Consider the following 22,644-nt stretch of genomic DNA (forward strand, 5'->3'; position numbering starts at 1 on the left):
GAAAAACACTCTACTTTCAGGCGTGAGCTATCTAATACAACTCCAATTTATTTCAAATATAGTACAGCGCATTATCTCTCAGGATGATATAATGGAGAAAAGTCTAGACTAAAATACTTAGATTTTAGAACCATTTTCTTGCTAATTCATTCTGTGACCTCAATTAAGTAACTCATCAGCTCCTCTGGTTTCTCATTGTGTAATGGGTAAATCACACCTCCCACTGTGGTTGGATTATATGAAAAAACAGCTGTGAAAATGCTTAGAAAAATGTGAAGAGTGATGTGTGCGTATGTTATTTTTACTCATTAAAAAGGTTGTCACATTAATAGAGTGGCTTTTGAGCCACTGTTGTGTAAATAAAAGCAATACCTTGGTACACAGGAGAAAAGTCAAAGAGCCTAAACATCCACTAAAAATAACATTGGCAGTATATTTCTAAGACTGATCTATTTTTAAAGGAGCGTCAGGAGCACTGTCAGGTCTGAGAATGTGAAATATTCTATATTTGCCAAAGGGGTGACGGACGCCAAGCAAGAGCAAGCCTGGGAGGGTTCGGTGGACTGGTGTGGAGGGTCGCAGGTCTGGGGGTCTGGACTGTGGGGGTTGCACAGGTGGTGGTGGAGCCAGAGCACCCCCAGCACTGCCCCCATCTCCCATAAGCCCCTTCATCTGCCTGTGGGCTGTGGCTCCTCTAGGACCTACAGGATGACCTGCCTCTTGGGGGGAGGTGGTGGCTGCTGTCATCCCCTCTGGGTTCACCCACGCGCTGGCAGAGCACATCCATCAGAGCAGACCCCCGTGAAGGCTTGAAGAGTTAAGAACTGAGGGATGGGTGGAGGTGCAGAGAGACACTGGGGATCCCAGGGGAGCCTGCCAGGGAAGCTCCGAGGTTCTGGAGGAAGGCTGACTCACCGCAACCTGTGTGGAGAAAGAGGTCCCCTGGGTCAGCTTGCATGCAGGAAAGGTAAAGTTAATACCGAAAACCCCAGGAGGATGGGTAGTGGAGGAACCACCAACCCGAGGACGTAGCATCTATGTTTACTGGAGAGGGACAGATCAAGCCCCAGATGAAAAGGCAGCCACTCCCAGAGTGCCCAGTGGAACGGCGGCCGTGGGGCTGTGCCTGCTCTCGGGTGAGTGACGCTCCCACCACGCCGACTGGTGGGGGTGGCTGGTGCAGATACCCAAACCGGATGAGCACACCTGGGGCCCCTGCACCTTTGCACCATCCATGAAGAACCCACTAGGACACTGGGAACATCTCTGAGTGGGGCTGCCTAAGGGTCAACCTAGTGGGGGTGGGCGGGTTGGCTGATGGTTTTCAAAGAGCAGATGTCTGCAGGAACTTTAGAACTAGTGAGACAGTTCTCACTTCAAGAGACAGGAGAACAAAGAAAGACGAGAGGCCAATTTTCCCTTGGATGTTTTAATTTCGAGGAGAGGGACATTCAGCATGACCTTGGCACCAACCCATCAGATTTCCTTAGAAAGCTAGCAGGACAAGTGTTGGCCTCGTCACCGGGATTCACATCTTAAATATTAAGTAAAAGGCACTGACATTTCCTCGTATCTCTATCTAGGGAGGTGACTGGCCTCTAGCACTGGCCTCATCTATGCTGTAAGGGTTCTGAGACCCCAGAATAATGCGCACGTTAGTTACCGGGAGCCCTGGCAGGAGAGAGGAGTAAGACAAAGTTAACAAAAGCATCCGCCTCGCATGGGCAGAATCACATCCACAAGCGGGTGGCGTTTTCTCTGAGGAAGTTGCCCGGCAAACGCAGCATGGAGGTTGCCTTTTGGAAATGTGTGCTGGAGTCTGGGCTTTGCTGTGTGACCTGGGAGGATTTGCTTGAGTTCTCTGGGCCCCATTTCCTCATTTTAAGATTGGAGCCAGTGTCTACTACACTTTGCTGAGTTGTTTCAAAAATTTGTTATCTCAAGAAAATAAGGACCTGAGCACAGGGAAGACAGGTTTGCCTGGGGAAACTGTCAGCCCGACAAAAACGGAGCAGGCTGGTACTGACAGTGTCCCCTGCCCAGGATGGGAGGCAATGGGCTTGGTGAGGAGGGGGTCGTGGCCCAAACCCCATGGGCCCCAAACCAAAGGCCAAAAGCTACCATGCTGAGGAAGCTTACTTATTTTTCACTATTAGAGTGTAAAGTTGAACTAAAACTTCACTGCTGTTCCCTACCCCTTTGGTATCCTCAGAGGTGGCTGAGGACCCAGACCACAGCTGAGCAGCAGTGCCTGGCTCCCTGGAAGGTTCCTTCCCTGTAACCACAACAGTTTCTGCCTCTAACTGGGACACCTGGTGCCTCTACTGCAAGAATTAAGAATTATGGATTCCCTTGCACAGCTGCTAAAATACAAATTCTCCAGGTCACTGATAAAGCGGAAAGGCAAGGGGCATTGTTCTAAGGGTCCATCAGTCATGTGAACACTAGCTTAAGAGAGGCTCTAAGCTTGGCAGCTAAGAGAGCTGACCCTGGAGCCAAACGGAAATCCCATGCAGCCCAGCTCCACCACCTCCTGGCCACACGACCTGGGACATCTATCCCTTCCTGCCCTGGATTTCTAACTATAACACAGGATGCTAATAACAGCACAACCTCACAGGGATGTTGGGAGACAAAAGACATTGTCAGTACCACACTGCACCTTCTTCGTTGGGCAGAGCTTCTCCAGCCAAGCCCGTCTTCCTGCGCTCAGCTCTTTATTTTCTTTCTTTTTTTTTTTGAGATGGAGTCTCGCTGTGTCACCCAGGCTGAAGTGCAGTGGCACAATCTCGGCTCACTGCAAGCTCCACCTCCTGGGTTCACGTCATTCTCCTGCCTCAGCCTCCCGAGTGGCTGGGACTACAGGCACCTGCCACCATGCCTGGCTAATTTTTTGTATTTTTAGTAGACATCGGGTTTCACCATGTTAGCCAGGATGGTCTCCATCTCCTGACCTCATGATCCACCTGCCTCAGCCTCCCAAAGTGCTGGGATTACAGGCGTGAGTCACTGTACCCAGCCCCTTAATAGATTTTTGAAACAACACAGCACAGTGTAGTAGACACTGGCTCCAATCTTAAAATGAGGAAATAGGGCCCAGAGAACCCAAGCAAATCCTCTCAGGTCACCAGCAAAGCCCAGACTACAGCACACATTTCCAAAAGGCAACCTCCATGCTGCATTTGCTGGGCAACTTCCTCAGAGAAAACGCCACCCGCTTGTGGATGTGATTCTGCCCATGTAAGGGGTATGCTTGTGTTAGCTTTGTCTTACTCCTCTCTCCTGCCAAGACTCCTGGTAACTAACGTGCACATTATTCTCGTGTCTCAGAGCCCTTATAGCATAGATGAGGCCAGTGCTAGAGGCCAGTCACCTCTCTAGATAGAGTTACTAGGAAATGTCAGTGCCTTTTACTTAATATTTAAGATGTGAATCCCAGCGACGAGGCCAACACTTGTCTTGCTAGCTTTCTAAGGAAATCTGATGGGTTGGTGCCAAGGTCGTGCTGAATGTCCCTCTCCTCGAAATTAAAACATTCAAGGGAAAATTGGCCTCTCGTCTTTCCTTGTTCTCCTGCTGGCTTAGATGGTGGGCAGTTGATATGGTGTGGATCTGTGTCCCCACCCAAATTTCATGTTGAATGTGATCCCCCTGTTGAAGGTGGGGCCTGATAGGAGGTGGTTGGATCATGGGATGGATCCCTCAAAAATGGTTTAGCACCATCCCCTTGGTGCTGTCTCATGATAGAGTTCTCATAAGATCTGGTTGATTAAACATCTGTAGCACCTGCCCTGACCCCTTCCTCCTGCTCCAGCCATGGGAGAGGTGCCTGCTTCCCCCTGGCCTTCCGCCATGATTGTAAGTTTCCTGAGGCCTCCCAGGAAGCCAATGCCGCCGTGCTTGCCGTACAGCATCTGTAGTCGGCAGCCTCACACGCTGCCAGATAAGCCTCGTGAGTGCTTCTCTTCTTCTTTTATTATTATTTATTTATTTTTGAGGCAGGGTCTCCCTCTGGAGTGCAGTGGGGCAGTCTCAGCTCACTGCAACCTCCGCCTCTTGAGCTCAAGCGATCCTCCTAGCTCAGCCTCTGAGTAGCTGGGACCACAGGCATGTGCCACCACACCCAGCTTATTTTTGCATTTTTCTGTAGAGATGGAGTCTTTCTGTCTTACCAAGGCTGGTCTCAAACTCCTAGGCTTAAGCGATCCTCCTGCCTTGGCCTCCCAAAGTGCTAGGATTACAGCCATGTTCTTTTCTTGGAAAAATCTCAAAATTTGGCCTGGCACAGTGGCTCACGCCTGTAATCCCAGCACTTTGGGAGGCCGAGGCGGGTGGATAGCCTGAGGTCGGGAGTTCAAGACCAGCCTGACCAACATGGAGAAACCCTGTCTCTACTAAAAATACACAATTAGCCAGGCGTGGTGGCACATGCCTATAATTCCAGCTACTCGGGAGGCTGAGGCAGCAGAATTGCTTTGACCTGGGAGGCGGAGGTTGCGGTGAGCTGAGATCACGCCATTGCACTCCAGCCTGGGCAACAAGAGCAAAACTCCAACTCAAAAAATAAAAAAAATCTGAAAATCTTTACAGAAGTCACAGTCTTGGCATCTCCCACTGAAGGTTTACACCAATGATACTGCCCTCCATAATGCTTGTCATTCATTTGTGGTGAGCTATGTGCAAGCCCAGGAGAAACAAAAGTCCACAGGGGCAGATCAGAGAAGCATCTTCAGCCTCAAAAGGACATACATAAGTTGGGGCTGTGGGCCTGAGCAGCAAGGTGTGAGGGATCCACTGTGGCATCCACACCACACGTGACAATCCCTGCGAGTGCCAGGTTTCAGGCACACTCGGCTGAGGACGATCATTAGGATCCATCAGTGATCGAGGGCGTCGGACCCCATAGCGGGGCCTCTTGAACGTCTTCCCATTTGAATGTCACACCCTCTACATGGCCGGGACTCTTACCATGATTTCTTTTATAAATGATGAAACCAAGGCACCGAGAGGCTCAGGACCTTGCTTAGGCGGCCCAGAGAGTGGGTGGCAGAGACGGGATGTGTGGTAGGCCCCCGGGTCCTGCGGTCACCCACATGGCACTGCCACTGGTGTCACGGAGCCAGTCCAGGGGGTGTGTGAAGCGACTGAACCTTCTCCAGTCCGCCTGTAGTTTCCCCTCTGTGCCTGCTCGTGGCTGCTTTCTCAGAAGGGAGGCTGCACGCCCCGTAAAGGGCCACAAAACACAGACACACACACAAATCTACCCTTGGCCGAATCCTGCTCTGCCGTCCCCATCACCGTGGGTGGCCGAGGCAGGACACGCGTATCAGACGCCCCCATTCCGCACCCACCTTCCTGTCAGCCTGCGCCTCCTATTCGTAGAACCCCTGGTAGCTGAAGTTGTCGGACTGGATTTTAAAGTTGTATCTCCCATTCATTCTCCGGTAGTGCACGATCAGAAGGGTGGCTGCCCCCGCCACCAGTGCAAAGACGGCCACCACAGCGAGGACCACATAACCCGCGTCCAGGCCTGCTTCTGCACGTGGAGGCTCACCTGGGGGAGGAGGCAGGCACAGGTGAGAGATCTGCCCAAACAAGAGGAAGGCGATGGAGCAAGCCCTCTACCTGGATCTGGGGCTGATGGATCTGAAGCACGGGGAGTGCAAGGCCCACGTGTGCACCTGTGTGCCTGTGGGTTACCAAAGGCGAGGCAGGTGTCCAAGCCCAGGATAGCATTGCAGTAAGGACAGCGCAGCCTGGGGAGGCCTGGGCCACGAGGGTGGGACTGCACGGGACCAGCAGGTGCTCCTGATGGGAAGGGGTGAGCCCAGTCAGATTCCCTGCATGGAGACACAGGCTGGGCCTACACAGGCTCCACAGCACAGAGGAGTGAGCCGTCCCCAGACCCAGAGGAGCAATTAAAAGATAGAGAGTGTGGCTGGGCGTGGTGGCTGACGCCTGTAATCTCAGCACTTTGGGAGGCCCAGGTGAGCAGATCACAAAGTCAAGAGATTGAGACCATCCTGGCCAACATGGTGAAACCCGTCTCTACTAAAAATACAAAAATTAGCTGGGCGTGGTGGCGCAAGCCTGTTATCCCAGCTACTCGGGAGGCTGAGGCTGAAGAATAGCTTGAACCCGGGAGGCGGAGGTTATAGTGAGCTGAGATCACGCCACTGCACTCCAGCCTGGTGACAGAGTGAAACTCCGTCTAAAACAAAAAGAAAGAAAAGAAGAAAGAAAAGAAAAGAAAAGAGAGAGAGAGAGAAAGAAAGAGAAAGAAAGGAAGGAAGGAAGAAAGGAAGGAAGGAAGGAAGGAAGGAAGGGAGAGAGGGAATGTGGACCCTAAAAGACATGAAAACAGGGATTCAAGCAGCTACTTGCACACCCATGTTCACAGCACCAGCCGAAGGGTTGCAACAACCCAAGTGTCCACCAGCTGGTGAATGAATCAACACACTGTGGCCCCACCGTGTAATGGAACGTGACCCAGCCGTGAAAGGAATAAAGCGCTGACCCGCGGCAACGTAAATGAACCTTGAAGATGTCACGCTGAGTGAAAGAAGTCAGGCCCCATAGGCACCTATAACATGATCCTGTTCATAGGAACTACCCAGAACCAGACAGAAAGCAAATGAGTGACTTTCGGGGACGGGCAGAAGGTGGATGAGGAGGGACTCGTGAGTATGAAGTTGCGTTTAGGGTGAGGAAAATGTTTAGAAACGACACGGAGTTGATGGCTATACAACCCTGTCAATGCACTAAACATCACTGAGTGGTTTACTTTAACACAGTTAGCTTGGGGTTATGTGAATGTCATCTCAGTTTAATTTTTTAAAAACTGTGCTGCCTGAGAAAGATGCCAGCTGCCTGCTGGCTCCCTGGCCGGCCCCCATCAGCCCAGGGGCAGACGTGACCCTCTGCCCACCGTGTGTGGGTGTAACTTGTTGTCAAGGGCATCTATAGCCAGGTCACAGCTACATCCTGCACCACGCAGTCCCTTCCGTCTCGGGGTGTTCATTCCCATGTATCAGGAAGGTCTGCTTTGGAAAGAGCCTTTCTATGCAACCAGGAACATTGGAGATCCCGTTTTCATTCCCCGTATTGATTTCCGGGCAGTCTGCCCAGAGTGGACGCTGCTGTGGGTCCCCCGGCGAACAGCATGGGGGTGTCACCATCAGCAAAGCTGTCCAACAATGGCACTGAGGGATCCCTGGGGTGCTGAACATAAGCCAGCTAGAACCACACTGCTCCTCTTCCAGAGAGAGGGACAGGGAACACCTCCCCCGCTCCAGCCAAAGTGACTCCAACCTCCCCAAGCAACTGAGGCCCCCAGATCCTGGCCCGCCACTTCTCCAGACAACTCCTATATCACGATGGCCACTAAATCCAGCCCCCAGGGGCCCTATACTGGACCTTCCTCCTGTGCCTTCAGAGACAGGCCACCTTGCCAGTACAAGGAGTGGGGGGTGCCGCCCTGAGGATGCTGTAGAGAAAGACCAAGGAGACCCGCTTCTCCTGGCCACTTGCAGCCCGGAATGGCCCTAGACTGTCAGCCCCTGGAAAGACCCATCCCTGTTCATTCTCCGCCTCTCCAGCTAGGTTTCTGTGACCTGCAGCTGCATGCCCCGAACTGAACCACTAGCTAAGGGCTGGCCACAGGAGGTCCGCAGGCCAGTGCTGCCCACTGACTGACACCAAAGTCCAGGAATGGTTACTCCCCATGGCCAGATTAGCTAGAAGTGGAGAGCAAGCCCTGAGAACTGTGGATGGTAATTTCCCACAGTCACTGGCAAGGCATCCGGCCAAACAGGGCATCTCGCTGTTCAGGGAGGTTCCAGGCATGTGGCGTGAGTTGCATATGTGTCATAACCGCTGGACCACACGCCAGTCCATGATGCAGGGAGATGTAAATGATGGCGGAGACTCAGCAATGGCTGCGTTTGTAAAGGGGGATATAGCCCAGTGAAGGAAAGGGAAAATGGCGTGTGGGGCTTAAAACCTAGATGATGGTTTGATGGGTGCAGCAAACCACCGTGGCACATGTATACCTATGTAACAACCTGCACGTTCTGCACATGTATCCCAGAACTTAAAGGAAAATAAAAAATTGCCAGGCGCGGTGGCTCACGCCTATAATCCCAGAACTTTGGGAGGCCGGGGCAGGCGGATCACAAAGTCAGGAGATGAAGACCATCCTGGCCAACATGGCAAAATCCCCATCTCTACTAAAAAAATACAAACAAACAAAAAAATTAGTCAGGTGTGGTGGCGCACGCCTGTAGTCCCAGCTACTCAGGAGGCTGAGGCAGGAGAATTGCTTGAACCCAGGAGGCAGAGGCTGCAGTGAGCCGAGATCGCGCCACTGCACTCCAGCCTGGGCAACAGAGCGAGACTCTGTCTTAAAAATAAATAATTAATTTTAAAAATTAAAAAAGAACCTGGGTGCAGAGGAAACAGGGCCCTTCCAGGGGTTTGAGTCCCAGCTCAGCCACCGCCGGGGTCCTCAAATCTCCTCACTACTGAGTGGCCTCAGTAATTGCCCCAGGCCCTTCCTGCTGGGACACTGAGCACTCCCTGGACACTAGTATCCTTGAGCTTTCTTGGCCTTTTAGCACAGGGACATGCTCATGAATATGAAATAACTAGGCCAGCTAGGAAAGGCCATGGAAGGTTTCCAAACACTGAATATGCAAAAATTATGATGCTGATATACTGTTTGTTGGTAGCAGACATTCGGGGAAGATACCAGAGGGATTCTTTCTTAAATTGTCAATACACAGGGTTGTCTGTGTGTTGAATTGTGAACCCCTCACCCCCTGCAAAAACAGATATGTTGACACTTTGGGAGGCCGAGGCAGGTGGATCATGAGGTCAAGAGATTGAGACCATCCTGGCCAACATAGTGAAACCCCATCTCTACTGAAAATACAAAAATCAGCTTGGTGTGGTGGCCCACACCTGTAGCCCCAGCTAGTCTGGAGGCTGAGGCAGGAGAATCACTTGAACCCGGGAGGCAGAGGTTGCAGTGAGCCAAGATCACGCCACTGCACTCCAGCCTGATGAGAGAGCGAGACTCTGTCTCAAAGAAAAAAAAAAAAAAAGACAAAACAAAAAACATATATGTTGAAATCCTAACCCCTAGTACTCTGGGGCATGGCCTTATTTGGAAATGGAATTGTTGCAGATTCCAGTAGTCAAGATAAAGCCACACTGAGGTAGAAAGGCCCCTAATCCAACATGACTGGCGTCTTTACAAAAAGAAGGCCATGTGCAGACGTAGATTGTTCAAATAATTTCTATTTCTTGGGCATCTGTAATATTAGTGCTAGTTAATTTTGTTATGAGGCAGAGACTAGAGGGAGGCAGCTGCAAGCCAAGCTCCACCACAGATTGGGCACATCCAGCAGAAATGAGGAAGGGGCAAGGGAGGACTCCGCCTTACAATGTTCCGAGGGACTGGGGCTTTGCCAGCACCTTGATTTTGGACGTCTGGCCTCCAGAACTGGGAGAGAACAGACTTCTGTTTTTAAGCCACCCAGGCTGCGGGACTTTGTTGTGGTGGTGCCAGGACACTGTGAGAGTGATGTGAGGGCTGGGGTGGAGGGAAACCTCAAAATGAAGCCAGCCCAGTCCCCAGGGGACACAGAGAGGATAGCAGGTTATGAATAGCCTGGATCTGCACTCGCAGACCCAGCTCTTGCAGGCACCAGCTGTGGGAGCTTAGGCACATTCCCTAAAATCTCTGAGTTCTTCTCATTTCTTCCCTGAAGTGGAGGTGATGGTGATGGCAGGGACAGAGCATGGGAGCTCAGAGGCCGTGGATAGTGGTGAGGTCCTGAGGAACCTGTCTGCCAGCCTCCTCTCACCTCTGCAGTCTCCAACAGTGTTTCTGTTAATATACACTATTAAAATGTAGCAAAGTCCCCACCAACCGGGAGATTCCATGTGTCTAAATGATTCTGCTGTATATTTGTATGATGATCATAGATTAAGCAAAAGCTACTAACACAATGAGAAAGAATGTTGAACAACATGAATATCTACAGTCCTTGTTCTTGAACCTGAGCAATTACACCCCTATTACATTCGGTACTTCCTGCCTTGGTTATGCCAGCGTAGTGCTCTACTGGTTACAAGTGAAAAGTAGCACTTAATCAAAAACTTCTATGGACCAGGCTCTTTATGAAGTAGGAATTATTATTATTCCCTTTTCACAGATGAGGAAAATAAGGCACAATTCACATGCAGCACGCACAAAGACACAAAATTGTTAAGTGTCAGAGCCAAGCTGTGAATCCAGGGAGTCTAGTTTCTGAATCCAGGGAGTCTAGTTTCAACCTCACAAATCTTAGCCTCACAAAGGATTCTTAGTTACTGTTAGACACTCACAACAACCTTATGAGGTATCTCAGAATGTCTGAAACATAGTAGATGAATGAATTCATGAATAAGTAGATGGATGGATGAGTGAGTGGATGGATTAACGGACAGATGGGTGGATGATGGAGGATGGATGGACAAATGGGTGGATGGATGAATGAAGGGATGATAGAAGGATAGATGGTAGATGGATGAATGGATGATGACAGATGGATAGATGGATGATAGTTGAATGAATGGATGGATGGATGATAAATCAATGGATGGATGGATGAATGAATGGATGGATGGATGGACGGATGATGGATGGATGATAGATGGGTGGATTAATGAATGAGTGGATGATCAATGGATAGACCGATTGATGGATGGATGATAGATGAGTGGATGGATGGATGATAGATGAATGAATGGGTGGATGGATGGATGACCAATGGATAGATGGATGGATAATAGATGAGTGGATGGATGAATGGATGGATGGATGGATGGATGACAGATGAATGCATGATAGATGAATGGATGGTAGATGGATAGATGAATGAATGGGTACATGCATGGATGGATGGATGAATGGATGGATGGATGGATAAATGATAAATGGAAAGATGAGTAGATAGATGTATGGGTGGATGATGGATGAAGCACACAGCTCATAAGTGTCAGAGCCTATAATCAAACTCAGGTGTCCTAACTCCAAGTGTAGTGCTTTTCTTCCCCAGTTATGACATTCCCTATAATATCAATGAATGAAGGAGGAAGTTTAATTTCTATTCATGAAAGAACACATTCTCTATTAATGAGAATGCATTTCACACATATGCTATTTCTTACAGGGTTAAAGAAATAGGCTGACCTGTTCTTCCCAGCAATTTAAGAAAATGAAGAGTGAGGAGAAGCAGGTTGTCCTAGCACCTCGACCAACAGTCACCTGATGACCAGCTCAGGGGCCTGGGACACAACTCTAGAGATTCTGAGAGTGTAGGCCTGGGGTGTGGCCTGGGACCTGTGTCTACTTTTTCAGATTCCCAAATGCTTTGAATGAGAACCAGCAGTTGAGTCACCGGCCAAGACCTCCCTCCTCCTGTTCCCCAGCTTCATGGCCAAGACCTGAGCAGCATTCAGATTCCGGCTCACACCCTGCATCCAAACCTCAGAAGTTCTCATACAGGGAGAGAAGGGAGAGGGTCATCAAGATTAGGGAAAAAAACAACAAAAAAGGAAAACCAACTAGGATTAGGCTAAGCAGCAAGAAAAAGAAAAAAATCAAAATAGCAGTGGCTTAAAGCACATGGAAGTTTCTTTCTTTCTGTCATAAAAATGGGGGCCAGGCCGGGCACAGTGGCTCACACCTGTAATCCCAGCACTTTGGGAGGCTGAGGCGGGCAGATCACGAGGTCAGGAGACCGAGACCATCCTGGCTAACACGGTGAAACCCCGTCTCTACTAAAGATACAAAAAATTAGCCGGGCGAGGTGGCGGGCGCCCATAGTCCCTGCTACTTGGGAGTCTGAGGCAGGAGAATGGCGTGAACCCAGGAGGTAGAGCTTGCAGCGAGCCGAGATTGAGCCACTGCACTCCAGCTTGGGTGACAGAGCGAGAGTCCGTCTCAGAAAAAAAAAAAAGTGGGGGGTCAGAACCCAGGCCTGCCTTGGCCACTTGCCCACAGTGTCCCAGGGAAGCCGGATTCCTCCAAGGACTGGGCCCCATGGCCCTAAAGAAGAAAGAGGCAGAGGATAGGCACAGATGTCTTTTAAGGAGGGTGCACCGCTAAAAGTTGTCACATGACTTCCCCACTTAGATCTCATTGGCCAGAACTTACTCACATGGTCACACTTAGCTGCCAGGTTGGAATTACAGTTTTTATTCCTGGCAGCCATGTGCCAGCAAAAGCTGGGGTTGCTATTCCTATGAAAGGGGAGGAGAACAGATACTATGGGACAACTAGTGGTTTCTCTCTTAATACCCAAAGCACACAATTTCCCCCAAACCAATGTATGTTTTTCAAAATAAGATGATGGACCATACAGAAAATAAAATGTTTTTCTGGAAAATTGATGTGGAGTTTTGAAAATACATGCAATGTAATTGGCTGATGGAAGTTTTAAACTGAGGAGGAACAGACATGCCATTTTTTGCATCTTTTGAATAAAATAGCTTTTTCTTGTGCATGCATTTGTGTGCACGCGCACACACACACGTTGACATGGTCTGATTATAGCTTGCGTTCTTATCTCTTAACAACCCACTGGATGTATCATTTACCCAGTGTCAGAAAACTTCACCAGCTTGATATTATGCAGCTCAAAACATTTCATTATGTGACTTTGTGCCTGGCCTCCTGAAGTCTCAGTCTTTCCATCTGTAGCATGGGTACAGTAATAGCTTGTGCTCCTAGGGTTGCTGAGAGGATCATATTACATTCTACATGTGAAGAACTTAGCGCCAGGCTGACACATAGCAGCTCTCAGTGAATAGTAACTATTAGTATTTCTATTATTATAAGCCTCCTTAGAAGTCTCTCAAGAGTTCTGCATTTCAAAACACTTGCTTTTTTGTTCACACGCTGGTGAAAAGGAATTGGTTGCATCTTTTCTTTCGTTGTCTAAACCAAGTCATCAACTCACCATCAGACCTGACGAGGGGTCCCCAGGACATCTGGTGCGTGGCAGAGGTTTCACTATTTTGCAGCAACCGAAAGTTATTGCAATTCTGGTTTTTTCCAAGGAGAGAAACATCAAATTAATTGAACAACACTTACGAGAAAGGAGCTACTATCAAGGATGCTAATGTGATTCATGCGATTTTATCCTGCTAGAAGTTGCAAGGCAAGGGGGCTAAGTTTAGACAGAGGAGTGGGAGACCCGGTGAGACCAGGGTGGTGGGTCCTGGTGCAACAAGAGGCAGGCCCAGGCGTCAGCGGGGAAGGAGGTGAGGTCTGCAAGAGCAGCAGGCTGGAGGAGACCCCTTGAGCTGCTTTTGGTTCCTAGAGCTGCTTCCTTGGGTCCCTTGAGGACTATGTCTTGGTCACAGCCCTAAGAGTCCCTCTGTGTTCTCCAAAGGCCGCTGCAGCCATTTGCTCCCCTCTATACATTTGCCTTACAAAAAAGACTGCCTGCCCAGTGACATGGTGGGATCTGCTCACTAGATGCCTGAGATGGGCTGCAACATGTCCTCCAAAAAGGTAAGGTCACCTGTGCATGTGACCTTATTTGGAAACAGATAATCAAGCTGAGGTCATCGGGGTGGGCCCTAATCCACTATGGCTGGTGTCCCTATGTAAAGGGGAAATTTGGACACAGACATAGATGTGTACTGAGGGAAGGTGATGCAAAGAGACAGGGCAAATGCCGTCTACCAGCTAAGGAACGCCTGAGGCCACCAGAAGCTGGGAGAGAGGCCTGGGACAGATCCTTTTTTGGAACTCTCAGAGGGAACCAGCCGGCTGACACCTCCATCTTGGACATCCTGCCTCCAGAACCAAGACAACATGTCTCCACTGTTTAAACCGCTCAGTTTGTGGTACGTTCCTACAGCAGCCTGGAAGGCTCATACACTATCCATCCTAAAGAAGCTTGAAAAAACAGTGTGCCGCTCCTCTTGTAAGGAATCCTCTTGTAAAGAACTTGAGAGCCAGCTGCTCCCTGCAGAGACCAAGCCTGGCAGTGGCCGTCCGTGCACTGGTCATCTCTGAGGCTCGGACGGAACCAGGGGCAGGCTCCTTGTGTGTGGCCCTCAGCCTGCTGTCATTAGGACCTGAGGTTCCTTCTGTCCCATTGCTCAGGAAGATCTACCATTTGAGCAAAAGGGACATGAACAGAATCAGCCTTCCTTGTATTGCTTCTCTATCCACGTCCCGCAGACGCTCAGAGCTCAGTCACCCAGGAAAACAGCCACGTTCTGTGACGCATACTCAGATGAGCGCAGGAACAAGCACTCCCTCCAAGGAGAGAGAAGCATTCAGTCACTGAGCAAAAAGCAGTGTGCACCCTAAGCTGTCCCCTGCCTTGGACGACAGGTGACCAACACGTGGGAACCACATGTACTTGTCTGTGATATAAAGCACAGCTTTCAGACCTCAGGATTACAAAGCCTATTTCAAATTCGAAAGTCTAAGGAAACGGGAATGTAAAATTAGCCCTGCCTGAATGTTGAAGAAAGGAAAGGGGAAAAAAACTTTATTAAATAACAGAGTGGCTGATATTTAGTATGTTCCATCAATGTGGTTAAAAATAATATTTAAAAAATATTTTTACACCTAAAAATCACCTTAGAAGCACTAGGTATCATGGCAAGGCAGTGCCGATGTGACAGCTAGTGGAACATTATGGCCTCAAGAAGGAACTTAGCTCGGCCACTGAGAAATGGGAAATGCCCACCAGTTCACGAGTCCTCCGTGCAAGGGCTGCCTGCTGTGGAAATACCATTTCAGACTCCGAGTCTGCAGGACAAGCACAGCGACTCCTCCCAGAGGTCGGCCCGAGCCACTCGAGCCCCAGGCTTCTATTAACAGAGCCTTGCATCGTAACAATAAGCAATGTGAATCCAACCAAACGTTTAGCAAACCAAAAACACACTTACGATTTTGCACGTGGCCCCGGGGGATTCCAGGCAGATGCGCAGTTTGCAGTGCAGGTAGACGATGGAGTTGTTGATAAAGGAAAAGATCCTCAGCTTGAACTGAGCCTTGTTGGAGTTGCCATTCTCAATCACGTTGGTGGACGTGTTGGGCACCGGGCAGCTGAGAAGAGAGGAAAAGGGACTCCTTGCTTGTCAGCCAGCCCCGCTGTCCTTGTTCTCAGATAAGGTTACTCACAGCTACATCTGACAATGCTCACAGACCCCACAGGCTCCATGGGAGTCGAGCACCGGCCACCTCATTTATTCCCCAAAACCCAGGTCCATGACAGCACGTGCCTGAAAATCCTGCAGAGTCCAGAGCCGGCCACACAGCCAGGCCAGGCAACGGCAGTGCCCGCTTGAGCCCTACCCGCTCTTAATGAAGCCCCGGGTATTGCTGAATGGGGGTGCCTGCACTCCTGAGCCCTACCTGTTGTTAATGAAGCTGAAGGTGACCGGGTCCCAGGCGTTGCTGGACGGGGTTGCCCAGCACTCCGTCAGGACCACCTTGAGGTTGCTTTTCTGCCCGTAGAGCCCCACTTCGATCTTGACGTCGTCACTGGCAGACACGCTAAAATTCTGAGGTATGGGAGAGTCCCCAACGAACAACTGCATTTCGGTAACAAAATTTCCGGCGCCGTGGAGGTCCTCAATGATGGTGTAAACCCTGCAAGAGGAAGCAGCTTGCAGGAGGTGGGTTTCAGGAGGTGCATTATCTCGTTCCCACTTCTCCCCCAAAACATAGCTCCAGAGGAGAGTGCAAATGATCGAGAAGACCCCCCACCGCCAATGAGAGCACACGGAGGCCATTTGTTCAGGACTGGCTGGTCCAGGGGTTGCCTCCCTCACTTGTGTTGGTGGAGACTCAGTGGCAGGTGCGGGGGCCACCTAGCATAGGAATAGTGGTGTCTGGTGGAGGCCGTGGGTGGGGGCCTGCCGGCGGCTCACTGGAAGTGGGGCCATCCCATGCGGTTGGCCAGGGGACGTATTTGGCCTCGTCTGGCTGGCCCTGAGTGGGAAGTAGGAACAAAGGTTGGGGAGCAGCCCAGCCACACCCATTTGTATATTGCATCTCAAGGAAGGGCCCTTAAGTGGTTGCAACCCTAAAGAACTCTGAAAGCGCAGGTGCTCTAGAGACACGGGGCTGTGGGGTAGCGGGGGCGTGTCTCCCTCACCCCCACTCCGGGGTAAAGCCGGAGGACGTCAGCAGATCATTCTGGAAGGCACAGTAGATGGGGCTCAGGATCTTCAGGTGGTGGATGATGCCCTCCGGGGACAGGTCGTTCCTCAGCGTGGTCCTCACCACGGTGTTCGTCACGTTCTGAGCACAAAGCGGGGTGTGAGGAGCTCCCAGGCCCCAGCCGGCCCCCCACGTCCTGCTGTCGGCCACGGCTCTAGGTGCTGGGGGGACCGGGGATGGGGGTTCTTCTCTAGAGCTTCTCCCCAGGAGCATCGAGACCCTGGCGATTCTCCCAACCATAAATCGCCCAAGAGAGCCTAAGGGCTCGGCCTCTGCCCATTCCCTGTGGATCAGAGGAGGCAGAACCTGAACCTGTGTGGATTCCGTGGCCGTTGCACAAATAAGTCTTTCTGGGAAACTTAGTTTTTGACAAGTGTCAAAAACCGTGAAGAGCTCCTGTGGGTTCCAGGGCCTGGGTGACTCATCAGAGACAAATTTCCCTTTTCTTTCAACATGCCCCAAACCCTGCTGCATTAATAATCAAGCCAAGCATTGGTCTAGCTCAGAAAAACATGGAGGGAGCTGCTGGCTGCAGGCTCCCCCGGGGCCCCAGCCCTGGGAGGCGCTGCCTCCCCACTGGAGCTGCTGGTGTGTGGGTGGTGCTCTGAGCACCAGGCAGGGTGTCCTGCACCCTCAGCCCCTCCACTTGGCCCCACAGCCCTGCAAGAGCCCCGCGTAGGCTCGAGGATGCCACAGTGGCCCGCTCATGTGCACCTCCCACCCCACACCTCCCTCACCACAGAAGCTGCCAGAAGCCACAGGCGCCACTGATCACTGCCCATCCCCCTTGCAGACATCCCCCCTGCTGCCATCGCCCGGCCTCCAGGTGGCTGACTAAGAATCTCTGAGGGAGTAAACTAATTCTGGGCAGTTCTCCTGAAGTCGTGCAATTTGAGGGGCTGAGGGGTGAGGAAGGTTTTGTAGCTGTTGAAACAGTGCAGGTCACTCCTTCAGCCCAGGGAGGGTCCAAAGAGCTCCCGAGGGAGCGGAGTGAGCTCAGCAGAGTGAGCTGTGCCTCTCAGGCAAGCTTGTGCTCTGCAATGTCCTCGGACACGTCCCTGTGAATCCCTCAGCTTCCTGGCCACCCTCAATCCCTGCTCCAGGCTCCAAGCAGGCTCCACACCATGGAAACACCTTATGTCCCCACCTCCCCACCTCATCCCTCAGCCTCTGGGGCTTTCTGGCCTCTGCTCCCCAGGGCTAGCTCCTTACTCAGCCCCGAGGTCCATGTCCCAGCCTCCCACTCAGGATGTTCACCTGGTTCCCACCTTGTTGACTCCCAGAGATTGACACCCCATGCCGGGGCTCTGGGTTTCATCTGCCAGCTTTACCCCACCCAGGGCCAGAGGCCACCGTGTCCCCACTAGGGAGTGTGTCCAGAGCCCCAACCAGAAGCAGCGTCCCCTCAAGGTTTCTCAAGAGGCAGAGCCACAGGGATGGGGCTGCTTCTCGGTGCAGGGTGACTTTGACCCTGAACTCCCATGGACCCTGCTGAGCACCCAGGGCTCAGCCACAGATTGTGGATGATGATGCCTGACCCAGGGGTTCGCTAAGGGAATAAATGTCGTCATGCACGTACAACTCCCAGTCAAGCAGGTCCACAGCAGTTTCAGGGCACCACACCTCCCAATCCCTTTTTTTTTTTTCAGAATGCAATGCCTTGGACTGTTCAAAGGCCCTGAGGGACAGAAGCCCAGGGCCCAGAGTTCCTGCCAACGACCAGGAACCACCATTCCTGCCTAGCTCTCAATGAGGACAATGTCTCCGTTAGGAGAGCCTTCTGGCCCTAGCTCCTGGGCCAGCCAGACACTGCTCCCCGCTCAGCCCCATCCACAGCCTCACCTTTCACACGAGGCCTCATACCCCACCCTGCCCACGAGTCCACCCTTCCATCCCTGCCCACCTGGCCAGAACCACTCGGGCAGACTCTTAACTCTGCCACGGTTTCCAGCCTCCCTCATCTGGCTATCCTGGCATGGCCTTTGGATACACTCACGGCTCTCACTCACCCTTGGAACGACGCTGCCCTTCTTTTTAGGTTGAGCCCCTTCCCAGAAGGCCACTTCCCCAACCCAGAGCCGGCACGGGCTCCCTCTGAAGCCGCCGGCCCCTCCATGCAGCTTCCCTGATCAACCCTGCACGCCCAGGCCCATGCAGCCGAGGCCCCTGTGCCCAGTACTGGGCTGAGCTGATGGAAAGTGCTGGCTCTCCCCTCCTCTTGTCCCCCCAGCAGGGCCCTGAACATGAAGCCTTTGTGTTCCATGTGGCCAAGTGGGGTTGGGGACGAACGAGGGCATGCGTGGGAGCATTCGCCGTGACACAGAGGCACCCTGGGAAGAAGCGGGACCTGGAGCCAGGTCGGCCGCCTCATGGGTGCCACACAGTAGAGGCTCAGAGTAGACCGAGGACCCACTGGCCCAGAGTCACCTGCAAGGGGAGATGCCAGAGCTCATCTGTGCACATGGAGGTGCGAAGGCCTCAGGCCAAGAAAACCTACTTTCCCTACCTGGACTCCCTCTGTCCTGGGAGCCCTGCAGCCCGTCCAGGACCCTGAAATAGAGAGTGTTTGCTAGGAACATAGTCTCTCCCACAGGCGAGTTCTGACTAACGCCACCCAATGCCCCCCAAACACACACCCATACATACACACTCACACATGGACAAACACATCCACACATGCTCAAGTCATGCACACATGCACATACACACATTCTCACATTCACACACTCACACATTCACACATGCATGCACAGCCACATGCACATAAGCATGCGATACACATGCATGCACACACGCACGTACATACAAGCACAGCCATGCATACATACACATTCTCACACAGATTCACACACGTACACACATTCACACACATGCACACCCCCACATACACATATTCAGACACATGCACACATGCACAGATGTATACTCGCACACACACAATTTCGCACACACACACTTTCACACACACACTCTCATATCCACACACAACTCCTTGGCTTTCCTGCCTCTTCCTATCCCACTGCCTCTCCATCCTGTCTGTGCAGGGAGGAGTTTTAAGCCCTGACTCTGGAGCCTGCCCCAGCACTCGGCACCAGAGTCCCTCCTGGGTGGACTCACAGCTCCCTTCCGATTCTGGGATGCAGGCTGGTCCCTGATTGAGAACTCAACCCTGTCCTGACCCCGCTTGCTGGGTTCCCCTCGGGGTGTAGAGTCTTGCCTGGGCCTCCCCTGTAGAGGCCCATGCGACCTAAAGCCCCCTGCACCCTAGCGTGCGTCCTGAGCCTGGCTCTCCTGGCCTTACGCTCTGCATGACGGTCCCGCACTCGCTCCAGCCGGCCTCCAGGAGCACGTGTGTGCCATTGCTGTGGCTCACGTTGCAGGAGGGGTGGCTCAGGTACAGCGAGGACTCGGGGATGGACTCCTGCTGCAGGAAACGCTTCTGGATGGCGACAACCACCTTCTCGATCTCACAGAGCACCCTGACTGCCCCAGTCAGGTTCAGCCGCCGGGGCAGGCCTTGTGGGGTGGGGCTGGTGTCTTGAACAAAGGCAGCCTTCGTCCCTGCTGTGGTGAGAGGCCTCTCTGGGCTGGTGCCCCAGGTTTCGTTGCCATGAGAGTCACCTGCAAGGCACAAGGAGGAAAAGGCAAAGAGTGGCTCTGTGTTTGGGGTTGGCATGGAGGGGCAGGGGTAAGGAGCAGACTGGAGCTGCCCTGCACTCTGCAGCAGCCACACCTGGGAACCACATGTTCCAGCCACAACTACACGTGTGTGCACACACATATGCACACACATACATGCACACATGCACAACGCACATGCACATGTGCACACGACACACACATGCACACACATGCACACACTTGCACACATGCACATGTGCACACAATGCACACACATACACACATGCACTCACGCATGCACACACACACATGCACACACACGCACACACATGCACGTCTTGCATATCTCCACCAACTCACGGAGCCAGGCTCACCATGGGCCCCCGAGGGCCAAAGACCGAGGGACCTGATGCCGGGGATGTGCCAAGCCAGTGGACACAGGGTGAGTCTTCTGCTCTCAGATCCCTGAGTCTATTCTCTAAGATGGGGTAATGATGCCTCCTCTTGAGGTCCTTGTGCCCAAATTTCCCACTCCAGCTCCCCTCTTGCCCCCAGAGCAGGTTCAGTTTCAATACCTAGGAGAACGAGGGGGCCCGGAAAGGTTTCCGATCCACCCACCCATTCTCGGGGTGCTCCCTCCCTGGTCTATATGGAAGCAGACTCCAGACACAGCTCCGCACGTGCCCTGCACCCTCCTTCAGCAGTGGCTCCGTCATCTGAGGGCCTGGTTTGTGCCTTCTTTTATCTCAGAGTGGGGCTCGCCCAGCCCCAGCACCCTGCAGCTCCACTCAGCTCACTCCTGTCTCCGGGCTGTAGTCCAAACCATTGCTGAGGCCTTCACAGTTGGCTGCTGCCTCACCCGCCTCCCTGGGCAGCCTGCTTCCCGCTCTCTGCCACCCATCTCCTGCAGGTACCTGCTTGTGAGATCATGCCCGTCAGCAGCTCTGTTCTCACCATGGCACCCACCCACCATGCCCTGCCCTCCCCGCCGGGTGCCGTCTTAGCTATCCGTTAAGACCAGCTTCAAGACACCACTTCCAGGAAGCCCTCCCCGGCCACACTCACTGGACAGAAGCAACTTAGCCTCCTCTGTGCTTCCTGATTCTACCTCAAGCAGGACACGTTCTACAGCCTCCTGGATGCTGCCCTCGCTGGTATAAACGTCCACCTCCCTTTACTTGACGCAGATTCCTGGATAACAGTGGTCATCTTGGGGTCAGCACTAAATCCACTAAGACCCCGTTTTACAGGAAAAGAGCTGGTTGGAAAGAGTGGCCGAGAGGAAACCTTCTCCTTGTGTCGCGTGTCCCACGGCTGCGTGTTTCACAAGACAGTCGCTCAGCATCTGCCTGTTCATACCTCACGTGTGTGTGTATTTTCTCTTCATGGATATCATAGCTAGCTCTCGGAGAGATAAGGCACTGCCCAGAAGCCTGGACACGTATGAAAGAATGGGAAGGAACATGCACACGCATGTACACACACATACACATACATCACACACACACACGTGCACCCACATCACACAGAGGAAACTTCCCCATGACACAGAAATATGACCTCATAGGGACAAGAAGCCCTTTGCACGTGAATGTCCTTTAAAAAAACTGATTATGAGATACTATTCCAGAAAAAGAAACTCTGACATCATTACCTTCGCAGGGTCTCCCAGAATATTCCACAGGGAAATCTGGGGCTCTTCTCTCACAGCTGCAAGTGAAAGACCCGAGGGTGTTTCGACAGGATGTCCCGGGCACACAGTCGTCCTCCTTCCTTTCACACTCATCGTAATCTGCCAATATTTAGAACACAAAACAGAAGAACACCCCTGGGGGCTTGCGGGCTCACAGAAGCCTCAGGGGAGAGGGCATCTCACAGACAAGGCTGGAAACTCCAGCCAGAGCAGACTGCGGTGAAGCTGGCCAGTTCTGGAGAGTACAGGAGGCTTCCTGCTGGTGGGGCTGGGAATGGCTAGGGACGTCTGCAGGGGCTGTTCTGGAAAGAGGAGTCTGGCCCAGAGCTGGGAGGGGGATCTGGGCAGAGGAGGGCCAACCCTTCCGTTCCCAGGAGTGACCAGGAGATGCACAGACCCTCAGACCCACCTCGGTCCAGCCCAAGGGACCCAGGCCGCAAGCCCAACCCTGGGCAGAAGGCCCTCAGGCCATTTGCCTTTCACCATGATGCTCGGTTGATTGACAGCAAAACAGGTTTACTGCAGAACATGGACAAGTACCAGAAAAGCATGACCAGGGGCATGTTGGCTTGTGGACATATTTCCTTCTGGCCTTTCAAAATGCAGGCATGCTCTGAGAGCATAGCTTGCCTCTGCCACCACCTAGCTCCATGCAAATCCACAGACCTCGATTCTCATTATTGCACAACAGCCCAGGGCAGGGACACCTGGTAACTTAGCACCTTCTCTGTAACTGGATGATTGGGACTTCCAACTCTTTTGCTTTTAAAGTAACACTGAAGATGAACATCTTTGTATGTAAACTATGGTCCAAACTGAGATCAAATTGGGATATTTCAGAATCTGATATTTCAGAATCAAGGTGGATGGCCACTTTGAAAGCGCTTGATTTATATCACCAAACTGGTTTCCAGGAAGCGTGAGCAAATCCATCTGCCAACAGCAATCTGTGCAAGCACCTGCCTCACTACACTTTCACCAGTATTCATATCAGCAGTAAAAAGACCTTTTTTTGCAATTTGATGGGCAAAAAGTGCAACGCGTTTTAATGGGGATGTCTTGGGTTACCACATCTTTGTTAATCATT

At 52.0% G+C, this 22,644-nt stretch overlaps 1 protein-coding gene across 1 annotated transcript in view; it reads right to left on the minus strand.

Annotated features, from left to right (window-relative positions):
- Window positions 1–485: 485 nt before the first annotated feature.
- UMODL1 (uromodulin like 1) overlaps window positions 486–22,644 on the minus strand; it is a 66,790-nt gene continuing 44,631 nt past the window's right edge. The window contains exons 15-22 of the mRNA XM_023192012.2: window positions 21,519–21,656; window positions 19,545–19,864; window positions 16,179–16,324; window positions 15,434–15,670; window positions 14,965–15,124; window positions 13,011–13,095; window positions 5,352–5,554; window positions 486–921 (exon numbers count right to left, since the gene is read on the minus strand). Of these exons, the coding sequence (XP_023047780.2) occupies window positions 5,373–5,554; window positions 13,011–13,095; window positions 14,965–15,124; window positions 15,434–15,670; window positions 16,179–16,324; window positions 19,545–19,864; window positions 21,519–21,656 (1,268 nt within the window). The 3' untranslated portion in view covers window positions 486–921; window positions 5,352–5,372. The remainder of the gene's footprint in view (window positions 922–5,351; window positions 5,555–13,010; window positions 13,096–14,964; window positions 15,125–15,433; window positions 15,671–16,178; window positions 16,325–19,544; window positions 19,865–21,518; window positions 21,657–22,644) is intronic.

The sequence above is a fragment of the Piliocolobus tephrosceles genome, chromosome 19 (genome assembly GCF_002776525.5).
Source record: "Piliocolobus tephrosceles isolate RC106 chromosome 19, ASM277652v3, whole genome shotgun sequence".
In the NCBI taxonomy this organism is placed as follows: Eukaryota; Metazoa; Chordata; class Mammalia; order Primates; family Cercopithecidae; genus Piliocolobus; species Piliocolobus tephrosceles.